The 17,514-nt window shown below is 40.0% G+C and overlaps 1 protein-coding gene across 12 annotated transcripts in view; it reads left to right on the top strand.

Annotated features, from left to right (window-relative positions):
* Positions 1-17,514, top strand: part of TRPM3 (transient receptor potential cation channel subfamily M member 3) — an 827,080-nt gene that overhangs the window by 557,246 nt on the left and 252,320 nt on the right. For all 12 annotated transcript variants that reach the window (XM_021694438.1, XM_021694434.1, XM_021694433.1 and 9 more), the window contains exon 2: positions 17,227-17,306. In XM_021694438.1, coding sequence (XP_021550113.1) covers positions 17,227-17,306 — 80 coding nt within the window. The remainder of the gene's footprint in view (positions 1-17,226; positions 17,307-17,514) is intronic.

Below are 17,514 nucleotides of genomic sequence, written 5' to 3'. Positions count from 1 at the left end.
TTCTTTCTTTCTTTCTTTCTTTCTTTCTTTCTTTCTTTCTTTCTTTCTTTCTTTCTTTCTTTTTTAGGATTATTTGGGAGAGAGAGAGCACGAGTGGGAGGAGGGGCAGAGAGAGGGGGAGAGAGAGAATCTCAAGCGGACTCCCCCGTTGGACGCAGAGCCCACGTGGGACTCAATCTCAGGACCCTGAGATCATGACCTAAGCCAAAACCAAGAGTCAGATGCTTAGGCAACTGAGCCACCCAGGCACCCCTATTGTAGCTTTTCATCCATCTAATGGATTTCCCTTCAGAACAGCGCTTTTCCAGCTTTAATGTAAAGGAATCACCTGGAGATCTTCCTAAAGCTCAGGTGCACGTTCGAGGGGTCTGGAGTGGGGCCGAGGAATCTGCATGTCTAACAAGTTCCCGGATGCTTGCAGATGCTGCTAGTTCACGGGCTACACATTGGGTGGGGTCTTCGGGTCCATGAACTGGTGCTGGCCCACAACCTGTTTGTGAATGACGAGAGAAGTGCAAAAGCTGAGAATAAACATTCCGAAATTCCTATAGCAGTTTACCATTAGCCACAAAGTCCAAGTGCATCATTTCGTGGCATTTTACAAAACTATCAGTTTGTAATGGATTGAACGTTTTTTTAAATAATGATCCTTCACCGCAGATCGCTTGAGAAGCATTGTTCTAGCACACAGCATAAACCAAAAAGCGGATACAGGGCCTTTGTAAAGTTTTGTAGTTCCTCTGCAACTAAAACAGTTTTGCACGTGATCAGTGTTCAACAGATGTTCTTGAATGCTGATGTAAATTAATTAAAAAATAAGTGAATGCAACTCTGATGGCCCATTTTCAGATTCTCCATGCAATGGTTAAGAGTCAGAGCTCCAGGTAGCATCAGCTTTAATGAAGTACAATTAGCAAGTCCACAGCTAAGCTTTTGTTTACATTTTATTCTTAAAATGTTGTTTAAAGACTTCTGCATTAGAACTGTTAGCATAGAGAAATGTTTTCTCTACCTGGTTCTCTCTTGTGGAATATTAGATTTGCACATTTGTGAAATGCATGCCCTCTCTCATAATAATTCCCTTTCAAATAACTTACCCTGGGATTTGAAATGGGACAAAATACATACACACGTGTGTGTTCATATGTGTCCTATACTTCATCATTGTTCTTCATTTACTGTGACCTCGGGTAGACTCAGTATTTAACAATAATGCACACCTCAGTATCACACGTGATACTCAAAAAGGAAAAGGAAAAAGAAATACCTATTTGAACAGAAGAAACACAGTATTAGTGTGTGTGTGTGTGTGTGTGTGTGTGTGTGTGTGTGTGAAAATCGACTAGTACTACAGTCTATTACATGCCTTTACCTGAAGTGACAGTTTTAATGAATGGTCACATACCATATTTTAATACAGGGATAGCAGTCCAGAGTCAGGAATTTCATGTGAGTGTGTGTGTGTTTTATGACTTACCTTTGCAGTTATATCATGAGCTAGAAACAAGGTATCGTTCACCAGAGAGAAGTTAGTTTTTTACTAACTGTTGGAGAAAGGACTGAAGATCTCTTGCAAACTTAGGGTTTGGAGTTTAAGTTGATCAGTGAAACAGGGTACTTGGTTTCTGCTCCATGATTTCTCAGTGATTAATGACCTGACTGTACTTCCAAAATAGTTACCGCACGTATCCTTCATGTGCCAATAGGAATCTTAGGATAGATAACATTATCAAATTAAATCAATCTGTAGAGAATTGCTACTTACGAAAATTTACATTTGAAACATCGAATCATCCACAACCTCCTCCACTCAGGTCATGAGTATTATCTGTTTATATTTCCTCAAAAACTAATTCAAATTTAAGACTAACTTATGACATTTTTACTCTTCTGTCTCTATCTGGAGCAATCACAGATCTGAAAGAAGGTTGGTGTGGCTGCAGGTAGTGAGCTGAGATGTGAAAAGTATGCAAAGCTTGGGACCAGTTGAGGAATCTAAATTTTCTTCTAGAGGTAGTGAGAAATCACTGGATGATTTTTGGCGCCAGGGAGATGGGATGCCATGAGCTAATTCATTATTATTTTTAATATTATTATTATTATTATTATGAGAGAGAGTGTGTAGAGGGAGCAGGGCAGAGGGAGAGAGAGCATTTTAAGCAGGCTCCATGCCCAGTGCAAGGCCTGATGCAGGGCTCGATCTCACGAGATCATGACCTGAGCCAAAACCAAGAGTCAGATGCTTAACCAACTGAGCCACCCAGGTGCCGCAACTAATCTGTTATTTTAAATGGTCATCACTAAAAGTCTTCCATATGATGCCACAATGATAGAGTCATGATACTATGCATTTGGCAAAACTCAGAGAACTGTACAACACAAAGCAGGAACCCTGATATAAACTGTGGATTTAACTGAATGAAAATGTATCAATGTCAGTTCATAAGTTGGAACAAATGTAGCACACCAATGCAAGATGTTAAATAAGAAGGAAACCATGGGGAGAGGAGAGGGAGGGAATATAGGAGATCTCTCTGTACTTCCGCTCAATTTTTCTTCAAACCTAAAACTGCTCTAACAAAGTCTCTTAAATAAGAGGGAAAAAAGATTATTGCTGGTTGGACAGTGAACTGGGGGGACAAATTAGGAAGCTACCACAGTATGTTTTGTTTTTATTTATTTATTTGACAGAGAGAGAGATGGCAAGAGAGGGAACACAAGCAGGGGGAGTGGGAGAGGGAGAAGCAGGCTTCCCGCCGAGCAGGGAGCCCGATGTGGGACTCGATCCCAGGACCCTGGGATAATGACCTGAGCTGAAGGCAGACGCTTAACGACTGAGCCACCCAGGTGCCCGCACAGTATGTTTTTTGAAATAGATTTATTAGCATAACTTCTTTCAGAAGAATAGTGCTATCGGAAATTCATTTTGGTATCAAACATTCAAAGATGGGAATTCTTGGGGCACCTGGGTGGCTCAGTCGGTTAAGCATCTGCCTTGGGCTCAGATCATGATCTCAGGGTTCTGGGATCGATCTCCACTTCGGGCTCCCTGCTCGGTGGGGAGTCTGCTTCTCCCTCTCACTCTCCCTCTGTGCTCACTCTCTCTCTCACATAAATAAATAAAACCTAAAAAAAAAAAAAGAGAATTCTCTACATTAGTAAGGTGAGGTGGTAAGAAAATAGAAGAGAAAAAAAAATCAACGTTGCCATTCGATGTCACACAAATTGGAGGTTAAATCTGTATTTCTCATTACCTACTGTTTTTACACCTACTTTTGAACTTGTGTTCATTTCCATGTGCATCAAATTTAAATCAATATATTTAGAGAAAGCTAATATATGTATCTGTGTCTTCCAGGACCTAAAATCTTCCACAGAGATTTTATATTATACTAAGATAAGAATAAATCAAAAAGATAGAACTTAGGTTGGTAGTGAGTATGTAAGGGAATACGTTGACAGGATTTTGAAGCTAGGCCTAATGACCTTGAACTGTCTTAAAACTTTAGTACAACATAACCAGAGGCTGAATTTATGTGGATGGTTTTATTTCCTACCTAACAATCTAGTAATTTGACAGAGAAAGACGGCTATCAGACAGAAATACATTTACACTGCATTAACTTAATATCTAATAATTTTTCATTTCCAGAGAGTAATAGGAATAGCTTCGCATTTACATCGCTGGACCTGTTTGCTTATAACTTGCTTCTGATGATAAAAATGGGATTGATTTGATCTCAGCCTCTCCAGTTAAATAATTCTTGATTGCTAGGTTTTAAAAAGAAGAAGAAGAAGTACCAATCATTGGCAGTCTCTGCGTAGTCTCACCTGAATGATCACCAAGATTTGATTCATCATTTGGTGGTAGAGGAGAGCAAGAGAACACCAAGTTCTGGTCTTGAAAACTCTCTCAATGACCGAACTTAGAAATGTCAACTTATTAACTAATTGTAATAATGTCTTAATAATACTTGGAATCTTATTGAAACAGAATTAGAACTTCTCGTGTGTGCCAGATTGCTACACCAGGGGCTTTCTTAAGAATGGTTGGCATCTAGTGAGAATTCTTTAAGGGATTATTTATTAATTCAAATCTCCTTATGTACTTTGTCTTGGTAGGCACAAAACCTCGTGCTCTGCTACATTTTTGTTTGTTATCGAAAGAATAATGATTCCACAAATTTGTAAAAATTAAAACAAAAACACCTCATTTCAAAATGCCTCTGCACGTACTCTCTACACACTAATGAGGGCAGAGTTGTTGGGTTCTGATTCCCTGAATCCTCAGCTCTAAGAACTGGGGATGACCTAAGAGGTCACCAAGATGAAGTCACTTCCCCAAGGTCACATGTGTAGTTTTCAACAAGCCGTGGCTGGGTTGTGTATCTCGGGACTCCTGACCAGTCAGACTTTTTTACCGGGCTCTGCCTTATAAGAGCTTTGAATAGATAAAGAAAATCAGGGCTTCAGAAATAAAATCCCACAGCCAGATTTAAGTCTGTCCCTTGTGAGGGTACAGAGTTTGACCTGAGAATTGAAATCACTCCTTGATTAAGATAAATCAGTATCTCAAATAAACCAGAAGACTTTAAAGCAGCTAGGACTGATGATAAAGGAACTAAAAATAATTGAAAAATGTGTATATATACAAATATTTAGAAGTATATGTAAATGTTATATAATCTTATAAATATATTTTTAATGTTATAAAATATATTTTATAAATAAAGTATGTAAAATTAAAAACAAATATAAAAGTATGAGTACAGTGTAAAAATAGTAACATAGAATGTAGAATATATATGTCTTTATTATCAATATAAAAATGGAAATACAGACATGAATATATATTTGGATATATCATAAATTTTATGTATCTATGTATTTATTCATATATCGAGAGAGAAAGAGAGAGAGAGCGGGAGGGAAGGAGAGGGAAAAGGACCCTGGTTTCCTTAGCAGTGAATCCTGATGTGGGAACTCTATACAAATACAAGTGTAACTAGGAATCCATCCTCACCCTCTTCTCAACATCTTGGTCCTTCCAGGGCAAGAGAGGTAAACAAAATGGAGATTAGCTTCTGAATCTATGATACAGTTTGTCACATAAATTCCCCATTTCTACATTAACACAAAATGTTTCCATTTCACGACAGCCTCTTTCTTTGGCTCCTGACAAAGAAGAGTGCAGGAATGAGTAGTGAAAAGTAAACAGAATTAAGAGTGTAGAGGAGGACATCACCTGGCCCCCACTCCTTATTTACTGGACAGAAAATAAAGTTGTATTTCCCATGGGGGCAGCCTCCAGGAATATAGAAACCACCACTCCCTCCCTCCCCCCATCCCCCCAGCCTGTCACTGGTTGTGCATTCAGACTATTACACAGCTATTTCTAACAAATGACTCAGCATTTTAAACTTCCTGGCTCCTGTGGAGTGGGTCAGACCTCATTCTCATAGTTTTGTTGGTCATAATTTTTTCTTGTATTTTCTCCTTCTCTGGGTGAAGTTTATCCTACCGTCACCTTGAAATAGGGTCGGCACTACTGTAGTTCTGTTTTTCGGTCCCTGAAGGCAGTAAAGTCCCTAAGAGTATGTAGGTGGCTTTTAAGTGTTTATGTTACCAGGTATGAAATCAGCTATTACATTCAAACAAATGGTCAATCCTGGACTCTAACCAGGATGCTTTTGAGATAGAGACCTACATCATCATGCGTTGCTTCAGCAGTCTATTAGGCTTGATGCCATGTGTATATTTTATTAAGATCAGGATGATTAAAGTGCACTTATTCCACTATGAAGAAGAAAAAGATCATTTAGCACCCCTAAAACCAGTCACAGAGTAAAAGGATGCAGGGTTCTCTGTACCCTAGTGAAAGGAATCCCGGGGCTTGGAGCCTCTCAGGCTAAGCTGATGGCTCATGTGTAACCTCTGTAAGCCCCGGTTTTTTATTTGGGTAATGGAATTTTATAATATCTGCCTTACAGAGTTACTGTGAATATTTCATGAAATGCTATTTGTGAAAGCATTCTGTGAACTATACAATTCTTTATAAATATATGTTATTGCCAAGTAGTGATTAGCTGCTTTATGATGAAGAAACAGTTTTCCAAAGAAACGTGGAAGTATATTTTTAAATGGTTTATGAAAATGCCTTTGAGATTAACATTCATATATATATATATATATATTCATGTTACTACCTCTACCTAAGAATTCTGAATGCATTTATAATTTATACAGCATGACCCATTGATAAAAAATGGGTTTTATTTTTAATTGTAAAGCATAACATATTGAATCTTTTCCCAATCTGGTGATAAAATACAATTTAGCTTTATGTTAAGTTGTATATGATTTAAGTGTAGAGGCTATAAAGTGAATTTCTGTACAAATAATTTCAGTCCACAAATCCCCCAAAGATGATTTATTAAAAATGAGGAATTCATAGTCCCATAGAAACCAGGGTAACAAATAGAAGGAAGAAGGGACATGTTCTAGGTGAGGCAGCACCGTAAGAGACCCAGAGCATTGAGTATTGACAATGGTTGATTATAAATTTCGATGTGAAAATAAATCATTATGACCTTGGATGACTTTTCCCCTACTGGAAGTATGGGCAAGGTACAGAAGTGGACCGGTAGTTGTGATGATTCACTGTGTCTGGCACTGGCCAGCCAAGCCTCATAGAGAACACAGTATTTTGTCCAGAGTCTGGAAGAACAAGGAGGCACTTACTACAGATGCTAGAACTTAGCATTCCAGGCAAATGGGACAGCTTCTTCAAAGGTTGAAAAGTATGTTTTTAATTTTTTGAGGAACCTCCACACTGGTTTCCAGAGTGGCTGTACCAACTTGCCTTCCCACCAACAGTGTAAGAGGGTTCCCCTTTCTCCACAACCTCTCCAACATTTGTTGTTTCTTGCCTTGTCCATTTTTGCAAGTTGGTACAGTCACTTTGGAAAACAGTGTGGAGGTTCCTCAAAAAATTAAAAATAGAGCAACCCTCTGACCCAGCAATTGCACTACTAGGTATTTATCCCAAAGATACAGATGTAGTGAAAAGAAGGGCCATATGCACCCCAGTGTTCATAGCAGCAATGTCCACAATAGCCAAACTGTGGAAAGAGCTGAGATGCTCTTCAGTAGATGACTGGATAAAGAAGATGTGGTCCATATATACAATGGAATATTACTCAGCTATCAGAAAGAATGAATACCCAACTTTTGCATCAACGGGGATGGGACTGGAGGAGATTATGCTAAGTGAAATAAATGAAGCAGAGAAAGTCAATTATCATATGGTTTCACTTATTTGTGGAACATAAGGAATAGCATGGAGGACATTAGGAGAAGGAAGGGAAAAATGAAGGGGGGAAATCGGAGGGGGAGACGAACCATGAGAGACTATGGACTCTGAGAAACAAACTGAGGGTTTTAGAGGGGAGGGGTGTGGGGGGATGGGTTAGCCCGGTGATGGGTATTAAGGAGGGCATGTGTTGCAATGAGCTCTGGGTGTAATATGCAAATAGTGAATCATGGAACACTACATCAAAAGCTAATGATGCATTGTATGGTGACTAACATAACATAATAAAAATAAATAAATAAATAAATAAAAGCAAATGAAAATAAAAAGCAAAAAAACAAACAAAGGTTGAGAAGTCTGGAACAGCCTGGTACACAGGAGAACAATCAATAATTTAGTTTACTGGGGCATAATGTGTTCAAAGATTTGGAGGAAAATTGAAAGATTTGACTAAGATACATCCAGGACCAGATCCTAAAGGTTTAAATACCTGATGGTGACCTGATGGTGCTGGGGTTGGGGAGCCATGGAAGGGAACTGACCAAGGGATGGCGGCCGAATCAATTATTTTAGGCAGAACATGCTGGTGGTAGCTAGCTTTATGATGTTTCTCAGGCATTGTTTTTCACTTTATAGGTCAACTGCAACTCTGACTATTAGAACCCACCATATATTTATTTTCAGGCATTAGAATAAAAACAAGGAACATTTAAGAGGGATTGGTCCTGTGTTTCCCCACCTTCAGTCTGTTTTGTGATACGTCATGACTTTTCTCTTACCTACAAATGGTTTTTACTCTAATTTATTAAATATTTTTTCACGACCCCAAAAGGGAAAATGTAGGTCCCCAAGCAATAGCATTTGTGAAGTTGCAGGGTTAACCACTGCTTGTATATTATATTTTAACATAAGCCCAACTATTAAAAATGCCCCTCAAGTTACTACCCTAAAATCTCCCTTTAAAACACAAGTCCATCTGCTGCTGTCATCTTACAGGTGAGGAACTGATGTGCAAGTATGTCAAATGATGTGCCTACATCCTTATGTGTGCCTATGATGTCCCAAACACAGTTCTAGGTGCTGGGGCAACAGAAATCACAAAACAAAATCACTGCCCTCAAGCACTCACATTCTAGTGGCCGACGGAGGCAATAGACAAATAATGATGCAAGGAGGTGCCATACCGCCCCATACTGTGAAGGGCTGTGAGAAAGACACAGCGTGCCTTAAGGTAGCTGGTCGAGGAAAGCCTCTTAGCGGCCCCCGATGTGCTCAGGGAGCAAGTTGTGGGATATCTGAGGATGAAGCTGTCCAGGTAGAAGAAATAAGAGCAAAGGCACCTGGGTGAGAACTTGCCTGCCATGCTCAAGGAAGAGCCAGGAATTGCAAGGAATGGTGCCATGAAAGCCTGGATCTTCGGCCACCACTCCTCCCCTGCAGCCCCATCATGCAGACCCCCTTTTCCTATACCAGGGGCTGACCAGCACACACCAGTCCCAGCCCGCTGCCCGTTTCAATGGAACACAGCCATGCTCGTTGGGTTGCATGTCGCCCATGACTTCTCTGGTATTACAACAGCAGAGTTAAACGGCACAACAGAGATTATATGGCCCACAAAGAGCCTAAATGATTTGCCATCTGGCCCTTGAGAGAAAATGTTTGCTGACTCCTCTGTATCACGTTCTTTGTCGCTATTGTCATCAAATGTGGACATCACAGAAAAAAAATGCCTTGGACATCTTTATAACAGTGAAATATGCGTTTTTCCATTTTAAAACCTAGTTTTTACATGTAGAAAATCTGATTTCCATTTTTAAAATTGAGTTAGGTACCAGTGGAAAGTTTTTAGTATATTCTATTCGAGTGTGATTTTTTTTTCTTTAATGATGGATTAGGAGAATAAGGTAAATCTGCCACTATGTAAAGAACAACCAGAGTCAGCATTACCCTTGTGGTTTCCTCTTGTTAGTATTCAAATTATATTCTCTCTAAACTACAGCTGAAACAGGCTGGAAATATATCCTGTCAGGAGTTGCATTGTTGGGTGATGCACAAGATTTTAAAAAGATCCATATGGACGGTGTGGCCCAGAGCTACAAGTCTCTTTGGAACTAATTACCTTCTCGAATCAAAGGGTCCTGAAGATCATCTGTGACCGCATGTGAAAGCATCGCCGTCTGACTTTACCTGGGGCCTCCCTTTCTCTTAAACAAAAGTGCTCATGGTTCTGGTGATAATTTTTTGTCTTTGGTCTAAAGTTCACGGAAGATGCCTCATATTCTTGTCCCTATCAAATATTTCTCTCTATAAAGGAAAAGTAAGCAAAAAGGGGGGGAAATGAGTAAGACTAGAGAGAATAGAATTAAGAAAAATATGGGGGCAGTATTTAAAATGCTCAGTATGAATGTGAGTGAACTCAAGATTTAAAGTAAGTCAGATGAGGGGCGCCTGGGTGGCTCAGTTGGTTAAGCGACTGCCTTCGGCTCAGGTCATGATCCTGGAGTCCCTGGATCGAGTCCCGCATCAGGCTCCCTGCTCGGCAGGGAGCCTGCTTCTCCCTCTGACCCTCCCCCCTCTCATGTGCTCTCTCTCTCTCATTCTCTCTCTCTCAAATAAATAAATAAAATCTTATAAAAAAAAGTTTAAAGTAAGTCAGATGAAGGCTTGAAGTAGTATCTGGTGAGGAAAGAGGTTGAAGAAAGCTGAATTTTTCAAGTATTTCTTGTATCGGAGGGATCATCTGTAACCAATTTATTTAGTCACACAGAGAGCCTACAGACTACCAGCCCCATGTCTCTCAGGTGCTTGCCTGCCCGCCCGCCGTCCTCCTCTTCTCCTTCCTCCTTCTCCCCCTCCTCTCCCTTCTCTCCCTCCTACATCTGGTCTTTCTCCTTCTCTTCTCTGTTCCCTTCCCCCACCCCTCCTTCAGACTCTAGAAGACTCACCCAGAACATTATAGATTATAATTTTCTTTCCACATGTTCTCCACTGAGCCTTCTCTATTTTTAAAAGTAATCTCTACACCCAATGTAGGGCTCACACTCATGACCCAGAGATCAAGGGTTGCACACTCTACTGACTAAACCAGCCAGGCGCTCTCTCTTTTGGCTGAATTCTTCCTAAGTCACTTCCTGAACTGCTCATCCCAGTGGCTTCCTGTTATCTTAAGCTTCACAGCTTAAGGAAACCTTCTGATCGCAAAGAATATAGTTTTATGACTACAAATATATGATTACAGGAAAAAACACTTAGGAAAATATAGAAAAACAAAAGGAAGAAAATAAAAATTAGCCACAGTCTCTGCTTTAGTATAGTTCCCACCTACTATGTCTGTAGGTATTTTAAAAATCTAGTTATTATTCACTTACTATTTAATGCCCGCTTTTCACACATAAGAATGTGAAGATAACGTATTTCTCTATGTAATTAGTCTTCTGAAACTTGATTCTGATCATCATCAAATGGCAAGTGCCATAGTTTAATTAGCCTCCCGTTGATGGCCTTTTGTTTCCAATTTTTCTGTATTATAAATAAAGCTGCAATGAACATCTTTGTGTGCTCACATCCCTGGTGATTCCCTGAGAATAGAATGCATGGGAGTGTTCCCACTACAAGAAAAGTGGGGATGCACATTATCGAGGCTGTCACTCCATACCATTCTGTAGCCAAACTCCTGAACAAGCGCAGGGACTTCTCCATCATGTGTTTAATGCTAAAGCTCAGTCTGCTGTTCCACTTGCATGTACTACTTCCTCGGTTGAAGGTCATTTGAAGCAATTTATTGATTTTTGTGTCTGGGGAACCTCTGTATGTGACAGATCAGAGTTTGAAGAAGATCAGTCTTGGAAACAGCAGAGAGGCAAGGAGAAGGTGAAGGATTCCATCCAAGTTTGGAATAAGTCCTCTGGTTATGCTATGACTCCCTGCATATGAGCGTTCCTGTAATGCCTACTAGGTATTTTCAGGAAAAATGAAGATCAAAGTGGCCCTGCTCTCAAAGATTTACAGCTCAGGTGGTTGACCATAAATACCCCCTCTCTGCTCTGACTTCTGTCGGTGGGGAGAGAGCAGTCCTTTGGAGATGAAATGCTTATATATTTACTTTTTACAAAGTATTCTTGCCTTGTTGAAATTGGAGCTCTTTTCCCTCCCAATTTGTTCACTTACGTAGGTAAGAACTACTGTTATCTGAAAAACTCACCCTTGGGTGTTGTTTGAAAGAGCCCCTTTTGTGTGAGCCAGAAGCTCCCAGTTGGGCCACCGCAGGTCAAAAACCATCCTGGTGTGAGCTGCTTTCAGTCCGAGTCCGTATTCTGGAATGCTCACTACTCCTCTCTTTTTCACGGGGAAACGGGAGAGTGTAGGTTTCTGATCTCACATTTGCAATTGCAAGGGAGGGGCCAAGGATGAGAAGTGCAGTCAGACAAGTTTTATCATTTATTGACACTTTAGAAGTTGTGGAAAGCCACTGGCCTAGTCCAACTTTATTCTGCTTGGGCTCATGTTCAGGGACCAGACTATTCTTTGTGAAACGTGCAGAGCTGTGAGCAGTTCCTCTTTAAAGAAACACTGTCATTCCATTCTTTGGGGAGGCAGGAACAATGCCCCTTGTGTGTTCGAACCACTCAGAGCATTAACACAGTTTCCTTAGAAGGGTTTGCTTTCCCGAGTTGAACTTTGCAAAACTCAGAACACCTTATCACACTTTTCAGAAGGCTTCTCTCTGAAAATGGAAAAAGGAAAGGGGGGAGAGCCTGTCAGGACTTGTGCCAATTAAATCCGATCTCTCCGGGGATTTGTTTTTCTTCTGGCGTCAGATTAGATGTTCAAATCAAGCAGTGTTTGAGGGCTGCAAGGGAATGTCCATGGGATTCTTAGTGAGGCTAATCCCAAAGCGGCACATTCCAAGGGGCTAATCTGCCCAAGTTCATTGCTTACTTGAAACGTCTCTTGGGGGAAGAGCTGGGCAAGTGGCTTTTTTTCCAGTGGGCGGTCATAAGAGCATTATTAACGGGATGACCAGCCCCAGACACAGCAAAATGAAAGCAACAGGACCGGCTCGTGGGACTGCCTTTGCCACCACCCAGAGTCAGTGCTCAGGTAAAATGATTTTGGCTCGTTTTCTTCTTGTTCAACCTCCCAGTAGTGGATCGGGGGAACCTAGAGGAAGACCAAAGGAATGCCCAGGTTGATGCTGAAGGAAAGCTAAAGTCAAAAAGGAATACAGGCGTTCAGTACCTTTGGGTCTTCGGTGTTTTGTTCCGATTAGGATAGAGTGTACATTTGAAACAAGAGAGTCTCAAAATAAGGAACATAGTGAAACTTCACTTGGTTCGTTCTATAGATTTAGTGGATTCTTTTTTTCTCTCTCTAATCTGTGATTACTGGTCTGGGTTGTTGTTGTTCTGTTAAGTTATGTTCCTAAAGGGTGGATTGCAGTAGCACTTTCCAAGACTTTCTGGAGACAGATTTAGTACATACTCGATGTATGTACTTGTAAACCATTCCTGCCTGGAGAAGTTCTTGATCCTGTAGCTGGTGGGAAGCCGGGAGTAGGAAGCATCAGAGTAATTGGGGGAACTAATGTTTGTAGCAGACTCTTTGTGAAAAAGAAGTGAAACCTGACTAAATGAAATAACCTAATTTTTTTTTCCCTTCAGAGGCAATACTTACAGCTTTTGTTTGTCTGTTTCTATCATTTGTATCCTTTATTGACTGTACATTTTACTTGCAAAATTAGTACTTTATTCTTTGAGGGTAATCATTATACTTTGTTCAAAATATGAATGTCCTCATTTTTGTTTTCAATACGAAGTCCTTTAATTATTAGCCTTTGAAACCACTTCCCTATTACACATCACACATGACTGATAATGCAGAAAGACAAGAAAGAAAATAGCCCTTCACAAACTCAGTCATGGTGATGTGGCCGTTCTACCTTTAGAAAAGAATGTACAAAGTGATTTTCTAAGGTCTGATGGAAGCCATCTTTTCTGAGTACATGAGACTTCCGAAGCATATTTAAAAAGAAAAGATTTGAGAGCACCCTGTCCATTGAAGTTTTGCATTAGAAGAGAATTAAAGGGTCAGTAAGAAACATGGCATGTCAAAACTATTTCATGCTTTCTAACAACAAGAATAGCCATTCTGAGCTAACTTATTTGTATATTGAAGCCAAGGATGAAGCTCACGCAGAGCAGTTCAAAGCCTTTGGACAAAAGAAAAGGGAATTAGTTTGGGGAACAAGTTAAACCATGATTATACATCAAATTTGCCCTCTTCAAGAAAATGATTTTAAAAATCTAGTATCTACCCACACTGAAGACCTGAATAAAAGCACAATACAGCAAAGCCCACAGTAGAGCATAATCAATTATGCATGATATTTTGTAGAATTTCTAATTCATGTGTTATACATGCACTCTTTCTATTATGTATTGTACTTCTCTCAAAAACAGAGAGAATTCAATTCAGTTATGAATGTTGGAAAGATTTTTTTATATTACATTCCTTCCCCACCCCCTCCCAATTTTCCATGCCTTTGCAAGGGAAATGGTTAATCTGCTGGTAATAAGAAATGGAAATTGATCTTCATTCCTTTCACTAACAGTGAGGTAGGATTTTCACCTTCAAGAAGGTAATTAAGTTGCTAAACTGAAACAAGTCAAGTTACTTTATTTTTAAAAACTAACAAGTTGGCAATCTCTCTATGTAGTAATTCTGACTAAAACTTCCAGGGTCTTCCAAGTCGAAACTGGGATCCATGAGTGAGACAAATAATCAAGGTGTCCTTGGAAAGTCTAATTCATCTGTCGTGGTCCCCCAGGTTCTCAAGTTAGGAATCCTATTGGAATCACATTTCTTTGTTAGAGCTCTTATAATGATCCACCTTCTTTTACTTCTTGCTCCTATTACAGTGTCTTCCTAATGTCCCACCCCAATCCTTTATCCTAAGGAGAGAGGTAGAACACAGAAGAATATGTATTACTCCATGTGTGGGGACAGAAGGGAGGGAAGATGAGGGAAAAATGCAAGTATGAACTGGGTCTAAGGCATGCCTCTAGGAGTCCAACCCTGTCCAAAAACCAAGGCATTCCCAGGCATGCCCAGATGGCAGTGGGTATTTAGTATTAATAATATGGTATTAATATTAATAATATGTAATTTGGAAAGGCAGTTTAGCAGAGTGGGTAAGAGTGTGAACTCTAGTCAGACTATGCAAGTTCAAACTCTGGCTTTAAAATGTACTTGCTGCATCTCTCTGCCTCATTTCTTCAATGGTAAAATGGACATAATAGTAGTACTTCCCTCATGGGGTCCTTATGAGGATCCATGGAGATAATACATATATGGCATATTTCCAGGCACATGAGGAGCCCTTCGTAAATGCTAAATATTGAGCACCTACTGAGTTCCAGGTGCTCTCCCTGAATCATGTGCTTTGGTAAATACAACAATGTTCTGAGGTGGCTATGATTATCCTCATTTTATAGAAAAGACTCAGGGATATTAAATAACTTATCTATATACCATTTTTAGTGGCCAACTAGGCCTTCTTGGAGCCTATGATCCCCAATGCAAAGAGAAATCAAACTGGGTCAGGTCTATTATAGCAGGTTCATAGTGCTCTTGTGTGAACCTCCATCTGAACTTTTAGTACCAGAACCAACCCAGCACGGGTCCCTTTTCTTAAATTGAAACATGGTACCCAAATAATAATGATAACAACTTGGTGTGTCAGCTATTATTATTATTGTGCCCATTTTATAGATGAGAAAAACTGAGGACCACAAAAATTATGTGACTTTGTCCAGCCCATAGAGCCCCACTCATGCCACTTTTTCTAACGGCAAACCTCTCACTCTATCCGTAATACTGCCATGCCTTCTTTCTTTCAGGGAATATTGGTTGGCACTCCCCAAAATTTGCAGATCCTTCCCCAAAAGATCCTTCTGAATTCTAGCCAAAGTGGGCCACAAAGAAGAAAGGAAAGTGCATTCTCCCTTTCCTGCTCCCCAAGGTGTAGGGAAAGTTGGTTTCAAATGTCCAGTGAGGAATATTTTTACCGTCTTTCTGCCAAGAGATGTTATCAATGAAAGTATTCAGTGTCTAGGAAAAATCACAGCCTATGAATAGTCTAACTTACAGGCTTTTCACAAAGATAAAGCCTGGTTATCTACGCTGCTCAGCTCATTTCTGTTGCTAAGATGCAGCCACTAGCTTTTCCTATATATTTGAGAAGAAAAATCTTTGTGAATCACACTGGGGCTTTCTTCATGCCCAGCTGACAAACAGAATGGCAAACGTTACCTTTGTGGTTTGAGGGTGCAGAGGGCCACCTGGACCCAGGGATCTCGGAGACAGTCTAGGTGCTCCTCTTTGTATGGATAGTGCATAAACACTGAGAAGTGCAAGCATCCCTCATGTTGCTACTATTACAATGTTCTTTGTCATACGAGATAACTTCTGCCTTCTGTGCTACAGGCTTGCATAGACTCCATCATGAGAGAGGAGAGAGGTGGGAGACTAAGGGTTGAAAGCAAACCAGACCCTCGCACAGTTTATATAGATGTTTGGGTCCTTGGCAGAGTCAGTATTAATTACAGCCAACGTATAGGGGCTTGTAACAGTTAACACTGGTCACTGAGGCCAAGTAAACTGCTAAGTTGCACTTTGGCCCTGTATATTTTATTTATTTTATTTTTTTTATGGCCCTGTATATTTTAAGGGCATAAATTTAGTCCTGATACTGTGTTAAAGAAAAGATGATACCATATGGGAATAACTTTACAGGATGCTCTAACAACTTCTGTCTTAAATGCTTAGAAAAGGAATCTTCTGAGTAGCTTATAGGATCTCATGGGAGACTCCTCTACTTTTTCAAAAGCTGGCAAAGAAAGGGGTAAAGGCTATGGGATGTACACTGTGCTTTGGAACAAAGGTGGTACAGTTTGCGGGAGTTTCCTTCATACTTCAGGGAACCCAATCTCAGTGGCCGGACTTCCTGGTGGACAGTCCCAACAATGCCCATTCTAAGAAGCTGTGCTTCCTGTGCTTAAAGACATGTGGAATTAAAAAAGAAAAGAAAGGAAAAGAAAAAGTGCTATCTTCCTTCCTTCCAAAGGCATTACCTGTGAAGTTCTGGACTATGATAAAGACATTTATCTTCCTTATGCTTCCATTTCCTTTTTTTCCTTCTGTATTTAAGCACTGCTAATTAGGAGCTTAGAAAAAGCATCCTGATGGATTAGAGCTCTTGAATTGTATAATTCTCTTACCATTTCTCTTTCTTTCTTTCTTTCTTTTTTTAGCAAGAGAGGTGGGAGGAGGGGCAGAGTGAGAGGGAGAGAGAGAATCTCAAGCACATTCCCCACTAAGCGCAGAGCTGGCCTCGGGGCTTGATCTCACGACCCTGAGATCATGAGCTGAGCCAAAATCAAGAGCTGGATGCTCAACTGACTGAGCCACCCAGGCTCCCCAGTTTTTCTTTCTTTCTACAAGGAAAATCAAATGGAAGTGTTAGCCATGAGAACTTCATACTTACTTACATGTATTTCCCCCCAGCACTGAATATTTGTTATTTACAGGGATATAAACCTACTGCTCTGTGTTTTTCATTTCCTCCATAAAGCATTGTTTTTCTGCCTTCAAAAATCATTAAGAATTTGTATATGGTTCCATCACTAACATTTTTTTTATTATGGTCATTTTCTTTGACTTGATATTATAATGTTGACCTAATCAACAACTTCTGGCAGCACTTGATTTCGTTATATGCAGTGTCTATGTGTGAAGTAACCACAATTTCAGTTCGGTTTATGAGATACTAGTCTATTACGTGATTATGAAATTTTGTTTCCTATGCAAAAATACTTGGAGGTTATGTTCACCTTCTTCTTCTTCTTTTTTTTCAGGCTCAGAAATCCTGGATAGAAAGAGCATTTTATAAAAGAGAATGTGTTCACATCATACCCAGCACCAAAGACCCCCATAGGTAATCTTGCCGTTTCTATAATGAAGTGAGACCACAGAGTAGCAGTTACGGGAACAAAACTACAATAGTAATCACTCTCCATTGCAAGGGAACCAACGTCAAAGATTATTTCTTTTGATCTTTGCTGGACATCTCTGCAGCAATATTATATGTATACACCACATAATATGCCATGCCTGCAGTTAATTCTCTAACAGCCTGTACAAAA

Source organism: Neomonachus schauinslandi, chromosome 13 (genome assembly GCF_002201575.2).
Source record: "Neomonachus schauinslandi chromosome 13, ASM220157v2, whole genome shotgun sequence".
NCBI classification, from domain to species: Eukaryota; Metazoa; Chordata; class Mammalia; order Carnivora; family Phocidae; genus Neomonachus; species Neomonachus schauinslandi.
Note: the sequence above shows the minus strand (reverse complement) of the source record. Positions and strands in the feature narration are given on the sequence as shown.